This window comes from Actinia tenebrosa, unplaced genomic scaffold, assembly GCF_029948245.1.
Source record: "Actinia tenebrosa isolate PJP-AT-01 unplaced genomic scaffold, QUT_ActTen_1.0 PGA_scaffold6__47_contigs__length_16458017, whole genome shotgun sequence".
In the NCBI taxonomy this organism is placed as follows: Eukaryota; Metazoa; Cnidaria; class Anthozoa; order Actiniaria; family Actiniidae; genus Actinia; species Actinia tenebrosa.
Genome location: NW_028292583.1, coordinates 14289960 through 14298640, shown reverse-complemented (window position 1 = coordinate 14298640; position 8681 = coordinate 14289960). Strand labels below are relative to the sequence as shown.

The 8681-nt window shown below is 38.7% G+C and overlaps 2 protein-coding genes across 5 annotated transcripts; one reads left to right on the top strand and one right to left on the bottom strand.

Annotated features, from left to right (window-relative positions):
- Positions 1 to 93: 93 nt before the first annotated feature.
- On the bottom strand, positions 94 to 3948 carry LOC116293642 (multifunctional protein ADE2). 3 transcript variants are annotated; one of them, XM_031701099.2, is made up of 4 exons: positions 3813 to 3948; positions 3699 to 3738; positions 2474 to 2667; positions 94 to 1578 (listed from the first exon to the last, which is right to left on the bottom strand). In XM_031701099.2, the coding sequence occupies exons 3-4, from the start codon at positions 2502 to 2504 to the stop codon at positions 311 to 313; spliced, it is 1299 nt and encodes a 432-aa protein (XP_031556959.1). In that variant the 5' UTR covers positions 2505 to 2667; positions 3699 to 3738; positions 3813 to 3948; the 3' UTR covers positions 94 to 310. The 3 variants fall into 3 exon arrangements, with proteins under 3 accessions (XP_031556959.1, XP_031556958.1, XP_088895650.1); XM_031701098.2 differs by having other exon boundaries at positions 3699 to 3836; XM_089039524.1 differs by lacking the exons at positions 2474 to 2667; positions 3699 to 3738; positions 3813 to 3948 and adding an exon at positions 1700 to 1942.
- On the top strand, positions 2747 to 8075 carry LOC116293641 (amidophosphoribosyltransferase). 2 transcript variants are annotated; one of them, XM_031701097.2, is made up of 3 exons: positions 2747 to 3048; positions 3831 to 4971; positions 5101 to 5380. In XM_031701097.2, the coding sequence occupies exons 1-3, from the start codon at positions 2912 to 2914 to the stop codon at positions 5128 to 5130; spliced, it is 1308 nt and encodes a 435-aa protein (XP_031556957.1). In that variant the 5' UTR covers positions 2747 to 2911; the 3' UTR covers positions 5131 to 5380. The 2 variants fall into 2 exon arrangements, with proteins under 2 accessions (XP_031556957.1, XP_031556956.1); XM_031701096.2 differs by lacking the exon at positions 5101 to 5380 and adding an exon at positions 5387 to 8075 and having other exon boundaries at positions 2749 to 3048.
- The last annotated feature ends 606 nt before the right edge of the window (positions 8076 to 8681 follow it).

Genomic DNA, 8681 nt, shown 5'->3' with positions numbered 1-8681 from the left:
CAAGTGTAATAGTACTAAATATGAAAACCACTGTCAAAACAGAATAATATGATATTTTTTCATTAAATAAAGCCATGTAAAAAACACCAATAATTTATGCAATCCAAATTTTTATTTTAACTTTATTTTTACCTTATTTTATGATGCCAGTACTGTACATGTCTGTACAGATGAATATTGTTATACACAGCAAGGTTTAACAGTTTAACTACAAATAAATGGTCCTAAAAGGCTTACAAAAACATTGAAGCAAATGTCTTGTTTTACAGCTGTAATTGAACGGTTCGTTATCATAACTATGTTGTCAAGTTTATTTTTTCTTTCTAAGATTTGCATCAGCATCACTGAGACTGATAGCCATGTTCAGCCTCTTTGCACGTAAGCTACCCCAGACAATATGATCATGGAGACCTAGGATCTGTGCGGCTGCAGCAGCAGCTCCATCTGGATTCAGTGCAGTTGTGCAGCCAAGTCCAGAAGGCAGTCGCATGGAAGACCACACATCTTCAGCACCCCATTGGCTGGATACAGGTGGGCAATTAATGACTGGAAATGAGCTATTTCCAGACAACACAGGACCAAGACCATTACTACGTCCAGCTACGGCAATGATAACTAGTGGTTCTCCTTGTCCCTCGTACACCTTTAGTACTTTGAGTGCATCTTCAGTTCCTTTGTGAGCTGAGCAGATTCGAAGGTCACAGGAAAGGTTGAACACCTTTAGAGCTGCTTCAATCTTTTTACAGTGGTCAAGATCACTTGGGGAACCCATGAAGATGACAACATGTCCTGGTTGATGTGTAGTCATCTTCTGGATTTCTGTTGCTACCCAAGAATAGTTTTTCTTAACTTGTTCCAAGGCTTCGGGCGTGACTTCTGGCAAGTTTCTATAAAACTGTTTATCTCGCATGAGCCTCTTGTCACCACTGGGCCATATGCGCCATGAGTCATTGTCAATCACATCGGCAAGGAAGATCTCTCCTGTCTTGGCATTCACCCCAAACTCTATCTTCATATCTACCAATGCAACGTCTAAGGTAGCCCAAGCTCTTTCGATGATTTCAAAGACTGCAATAGCTGTCTCGCCCATCATATCTAACTCACGCTTGCCAATTGTTCTTCCACCAAACACAAAGCCTGCTTCAACGCATTGTTCATAAGTCCAGAAAGGATCGTGCTGAGCATCGTCCTTCAAGAACATTTCCAGCTTCACTGGCGTAAACCTATAACCTTCTTTCACACCAGAATACCTCTTCAGAAAAGACCCTGTCGCAATTCTACGAGTGACCACTTCCAGAAGGATCATCTCACAACGTATACCCACAAACGCCTCAGGATCTGAATCAGAACGCCTAATGAAATGTGTCTTGATACCACATTTATTAAGCAGCTCAAATATAGCACTTGCTGTTGCAGTACTTAAGACTGCTTTACCAGACATGTCATTCTTGCGGGTTGCATCAAAAGCAGTGATTTTATCCTTGGACTTGAGAAGCACATAATTGCCATCAGGGGATTCTGGTAGTGCATAAACAATCTTGGTTTTACCCTCGATTATTTTTTCACCCAACTTCAGTTCTGTAAAGTATAAATATTTGATATTATTTCTTGATATGAATGAATTACTAAATTTATTATTTTGCAGTAAACTAAGAGGGACATATCCTGTCTATTTACAGTCAAAACGGCTCTAGCTTACCCCCTTACATGTAGATTCATTCATGCTTTTATTATTCAAATACTGGAATTTATTATTCCTTTGGAGAATACAAAGACTTGGGATTCAAAATAATAACCGATTCAAAACTCAAATACTCCAGTTTCGAGTTCTCTTTGCTCAGCCACAGTCGTACGTTATAATATCCAACCATTCAACCAAATCCCATGCCATCTTAATCAACACATATTGTTCCGAAGTATGTGCATTCCTTAGTATAAGATGGACCTTAATGAAAGAAAAGAACACATTTGTACACAATCGAGGCTAAGACTGCGCAAAGGCCAACTCAAAATTGGAGTATTCTGATTGGTATTCCATATGAGGAATACCATGATCCAATCAGAATTCGAGTTTTGAATTGGTTATTATATTTAATCCCTTTTAATTTACATTTTTCTTATACAGAATAATAAGTGTCAATAGTAAAATAATGAAACCATTAATTTAACCTAGGAAAGTAAGCTTGAGCCTTTTGACTGTAAATATGTTTGATTCACAATCAAGCTGACCAATCAACCTTGTATTTTTTCCCCTCTGACCCCTCTGTTATCTACGTAAATCTTTTTACTCGCAGTATAAGCTTAAAATTTCCACTCAAAGTTCAATATGAATCATTCCAAACCACAATTTTTGATTCATGATTTAAATTATTCTGCATCCCGAAATGATGAAACCTTCATCAGCCCACGTGGTGCGAGCGACCGGCGCCATTTCGTACGCGTAGTTCTGCAAAAAAATCATATCATTTCTTACCGTACGCTGGTTTTTCTTCGTTAGATGCCATCTTGAACGTTTAGATTACCAGAACACTCGAGCAAATCCGCAAAGAGAGAGGAATAAAGTAAGAAATACTTAAGAATTCGTCTAAAGACTTCTGAACTTCTATCTTCGATCCTCGTGCATAACACAGATGAAGATTTATGCCAATGATCAACCAATCAGATGACCTGGCGGGGAAAATCGAACCAATCAGAACGCACGTTCCAGTCCCTCTGAAATGTGAATGTCTTCCAAATGAATTTCAATGAAACCATTTTGGAACCAAAATTTCTAGGTTTCCGGTTTTTTTCATGCTTTTGTCATCAAGTCCACGTTTTTGATCACTTCTTCACCTACAAGCTTATTTCATTTTGTTCGTCTTGTTTTGACTTCGTAAACAGGTTTTTCAGCTTGTCATACTAAGGAACTAAGATGGCCGACAAGTATGATGAAAGAAAATTACAGAAAGCTTGTGGCGTTTTCGCTTGTGTTACTGCTGAAGGGATATCTGAGGCAGACGCTGATGTAGCGAATACGATCTGCCTTGGTCTAGTTGGGCTTCAACACCGGTATGTCTCGACTTTCAGAATTCTAAACTAATTTGATCAAAGTATAGAAGGATATAACTAGCTAAAAACTAGTGTGAGTATAGAAGCTTACATACCGGAATTTAAAAATGTTAAACTTATGTCCTAATGAGATTAAGGTACAAAAACGTTTCTTGATATTCATAATATTTATGATTTTCAACATCTAACGAGTGTGTGCTCAAATACAATACTGTCATAGCTTTGGCAGTTTAGCATAATTTGTCTGATCTGGTCGATGTTGCCTACCAACAACATACCATTCTTGGAGTGTGTGTGTCTGGGTAACCGTTTTCTGAAATCATTCCCAGACATTAGGCTGCGTTCATAATGTATGGCAGAGGGCAAGGCTTGTAGCATCTTCCAAAAATTGTGCATTCCCCCATTTTTCTGATAAAAATTTTCCCATCCCCCCTTTTTCCTACCAAAATTTTCCCGATCCCCCCTCAATTTCACCTGCCCCCCCCCCCCCCCCCCCGCCCACCCTGCTATACATTATGGACGCAGCCTTAGTAAGTTTGCTTTCTTGTATCTTTCTTATTTTCATCACAACATTAATTTTGACACATGTTATGCATGAGATGGTGTTGAATATAAAATATCGAGTCCTCATGACAGAAGTTATTACTAACCTTCAAGTTAGGTCTAAGTACTTGGAATTTGAAACAAAATCTGGAATAAGACAAAATAAAGTACAATTAGATAGTACAAAATACAACACTCAAATTATCATTCCTGGTACTTACTTTCTGCTTTATTTGTAGAGGGCAAGAAAGTGCTGGCATCGTAACAAACTGTGGTAATGAATTCTACTCACACAAAGGGATGGGTCTTGTGTCTAACGTGTTTGGTGAAGTAGAACTAAAGAAGCTTAAAGGTAACATGGGAATAGGACACACCCGTTACTCTACGGCAGGGTCATCGGAACTGATAAACTGTCAGCCATTTGTGGTGGACACTATTTATAGTCATATAGCTGTTGCGCACAATGGTGAATTGATTAATGCAAAGTCTGTAAGGGACAAATTACTTCGTCAAGGGATGGGGTTATCGACTAGTAGTGATAGTGAAGTTATAACCCAGTTATTGACGGCACGTCCACCTTGTGGAGAACCCGAAGGACCTGATTGGGTGGCAAGAATCAAGTATCTCACCAACCAGACCCAGTGCTCTTACTCGCTTGTAATCATGACAAAAGACTGTGTATATGCTGTCAGAGATCCTTATGGTAACCGACCTCTCTGCATTGGAATGTTGAAGCGCACATGTAGTTCTTACAGCCCACAGTTAAAGAGATTCAACAGCCTTTCTGATGTTCAAAGTAGACTTCATTCACAAGATGAAGTTCTAAGCTGGATTGCATCTTCAGAATCATGTAGCTTTCCTTCTATTGGTGCTGTCCTCATGTACGAAGTGAATCCTGGAGAGATAGTACAATTGACTCCAAAAGGACCAAAATCACTGGGAATAATACCACCTGCCAAAACTGACGATCTTCCAGCATTCTGTATATTTGAGTATGTCTACTTTGCTCGTGCAGATAGCATGTTTGAAGGTCAGATGGTGTATTCTGCACGGCAGCGCAGTGGAATCCAGCTTGCTATAGAAGCCCCAGTAGAAGCTGAGGTTGTGAGTACAATACCAGAATCAGCTACTCCAGCAGCCTTGGGCTTTTCCTTGCAGTCTGGCATTCCCTATATTGAAGTGTTGACCAAGAATCGCTATGTTGGAAGAACATTCATCCAGCCCTCCAACAGACTTCGAAAACTTGGTGTGAACAAAAAATTTGGGCCTCTTTCAGAGAATTTCAGGGGTAAACGAGTGGTTCTTGTTGATGACTCTATTGTGAGAGGTAACACCATTGGACCCATTATCAAACTGTTAAAACAAGCTGGTGCTAAGGAGGTGAGTTTTTCTATTAAATAATAATAATAATAAATAACAATAGTAATATTGACAATCAAAATGGTCTTTGTTTAGAGAGTGACACTTTACAGTCCCTTTACTGATAAATTTGTGATTCTTTGTTTGAAGTATCATATGAGACAGGACCACCTACAGTAACCATGGTCATCTAACTCATGGGAAAAGTTTCCGAGGTCTATACTGTAGATCACTAGAAGATTAACCATTGGAAAGCATGGGTGTTCAGGGGTGAGAGAGCTGGGCTCTCACCAATGCGACCTGGGTTCAATTTCTGGTTGTTGGCCACTGGCCAATTAAGTGCTACTCTCGTAAAATCAGGACGATTTATTTATTCATTTAACCAATCAGGATAGTCCACTAGTTTGATTATACTAATTAATATTATCCATTTTAGGTGCATATTCGCATTGCTTCTCCCCCACTGAAGTATCCATGCTACATGGGAGTCAACATCCCAACTAGAGAAGAACTAATTGCCAACAAGCTGAGCCCAGAGGAACTTGCCTCTCAAGTAGGTGCTGATAGTCTGATGTATTTGAGTGTTGAAGGACTTGTCAATGCAATTCAATCTGGGATCACTTTACAGAAAGAAAGGAAGATTGGACACTGTACGGCATGTTTGACTGGGAAATATCCAGTGGAGTTGGAATGGTGAAATGTTTTGTTCTTTGATCATCGATATAGAAGAAGTTTGAGAATCTGCAATCAAATTGTAGAGCTTTCTCCTTTCAGAGATTGTAGTGGCAGCTGTGATGCATACAACAATGGCTGCTCAAAAATAGATCTTTTTCACTTAGGTGTAATGGTTTCCCATTTTCCAACAAAACAGAAAAAATCTTAATTAGATTAGTAGACTCTGGCTTATTCTTAAGAGACATTGTACAGATGTTTTGGTCTGATCTCAGACCTTCTTCAGTGTAAAGACTAGAAATGCGCGCACATTTTGAATCTAGTTTTTAGTGTGCACTATTCTAGGATTTAAAAAAGTTTCATAAATGTTTGGGATCTGAATATGGTTTCCCTAATGTATATTTGAAAAGGAAAGTCTGCAATTGATTAAGGTGTACGAAAAGTTAATTTGAGTGACCATGGTATCTAAGATAGCACATTATTGAAGCTAAGATGAAAGGGTGTTCTGGGTAAACAGTTAATGAGGCTAATATTAATATCCATGTTGCAGTTTTGTGGCTCTCAATTATTGATTCAAGTTACTGAACAAAGCATGTTGTCACTCTTTATGTATGCATCTGTATGCAAACACTCAGAATGCCCAGGGTATATAGTACCTAGAATACCCTACGGTCTTACCTTTGATTGACCTTATCAACCTGACAATGTTTTTTATGCATGTGTCTGTATGGAAACACTCTCAGAATGCGCAGAACATATACTACCTAGAATACCCTACGGTCTTACCTTTGATTGACCTTATCAACCTGACAATGTTTTTTATGCATGTGTCTGTATGGAAACACTCTCAGAATGCGCAGAACATATACTACCTAGAATACCCTACGGTCTTACCTTTGATTGACCTTATCAACCTGACAATGTTTTTTATGCATGTGTCTGTATGGAAACACTCTCAGAATGCGCAGAACATATACTACCTAGAATACCCTACGGTCTTACCTTTGATTGACCTTATCAACCTGACAATGTTTTTTATGCATGTGTCTGTATGGAAACACTCTCAGAATGCGCAGAATATATACTACCTAGAATACCCTACGGTCTTACCTTCAATGATTTGACCTTTTCAACCTGACAATGTTTTTTATGCATGTGTCTGTATGGAAACACTCTCAGAATGCGCAGAACATATACTACCTAGAATACCCTACGGTCTTACCTTTGATTGACCTTATCAACCTGACAATGTTTTTTATGCATGTGTCTGTATGGAAACACTCTCAGAATGCGCAGAACATATACTACCTAGAATACCCTACGGTCTTACCTTCAATGATTTGACCTTATCAACCTGACAATGTTTTTTACGCATGTGTCTGTATGGAAACACTCTCAGAATGCGCAGAACATATACTACCTAGAATACCCTACGGTCTTACCTTTGATTGACCTTATCAACCTGACAATGTTTTTTATGCATGTGTCTGTATGGAAACACTCTCAGAATGCGCAGAACATATACTACCTAGAATACCCTACGGTCTTACCTTTGATTGACCTTATCAACCTGACAATGTTTTTTATGCATGTGTCTGTATGGAAACACTCTCAGAATGTGCAGAACATATACTACCTAGAATACCCTACGGTCTTACCTTCAATGATTTGACCTTATCAACCTGACAATGTTTTTTATGCATGTGTCTGTATGGAAACACTCTCAGAATGCGCAGAACATATACTACCTAGAATACCCTACGGTCTTACCTTTGATTGACCTTATCAACCTGACAATGTTTTTTATGCATGTGTCTGTATGGAAACACTCTCAGAATGCGCAGAACATATACTACCTAGAATACCCTACGGCATTACCTTCAATGATTTGACCTTATCAACCTGACAATGTTTTTTACGCATGTGTCTGTATGGAAACACTCTCAGAATGCGCAGAACATATACTACCTAGAATACCCTACGGCATTACCTTCAATGATTTGACCTTTTCAACCTGACAATGTTTTTTAAATTCATGTATGGTTTATAAAACCCATGGTTTAGTCTACTAGATTGTTTATCTGATATGTTGTTTGTTTCCAAGTATTTTGTAGTATTTTTTTAAGAAAAGACAGTGCAACAGTTTAAATACAGTTTATTTTGCAAAACGTTTGGGCAACGTCTTCTGCCATTACCAGTTTTGCTGTTTACAAAACCGTCTGGAAATATTATTTACTAGTATTTATGTTAATATTTCTTTATATATTGCCTTGGATAAGATTTTATTTATTGCTTAGCGTGCCGTAACACTTTCTATACAAGTGCGTCTAAGTTTCTTGTTTCTAAATGAGGTAAAAGATTAATTTGCAAAGCATGTTTTGGTATGATGTGCATTGAAACATGCGGTACAAAGATTCATTATATACTTTAAAATAAAATTTGCTTGTTAAATATCTTGGAGTTGATCTTTTTCATCCTCCCCCCCCCCCCCCCCGTCAATTTGGATGCGCATAGAAACTTGGAAAAAGGTTATTAGATGGTAAACAGAGTAACAGCATGACAAGAGCAAAGAATCTTCCTGTTCACGCCTACATTTCGCCACGGAATCACTTCCTTGTAGCATTAACGGAAGTCGCAGACCTGCACGCAAACTTTATTCATAAGGTCAGGGTCATCCCTTCCCTACCCCTCCTAAGAAGCAGTATCATCGCAAGTAATAATATGGATGCTGCAGGCCTGTTCCCACGGCTCTGACTCTAAAAATAGATAAACTTAGTTAATTCATACAGTTCGTAGGCTTTTTGGTTACTTTGGCCTACTAGCGCCTCGTGGCAATCCAAAAGAATATGAAGCTGAAGTCCAAAGAAAGCAAAATACAACTGGATGGAGGATGATAAGACTAAATGAAGAATTTAACAAGTTGAACTTAATTCAACTAAATGGGCCAACTCCAACCTATGTTCAGAAGATACCACTGTGCCTTCCACCTAACACCAAAGCAATATTGGAATTCTGGAGGTCACGCTTATCTTGACTTCAAAACGCACCAGAAGGGGAAC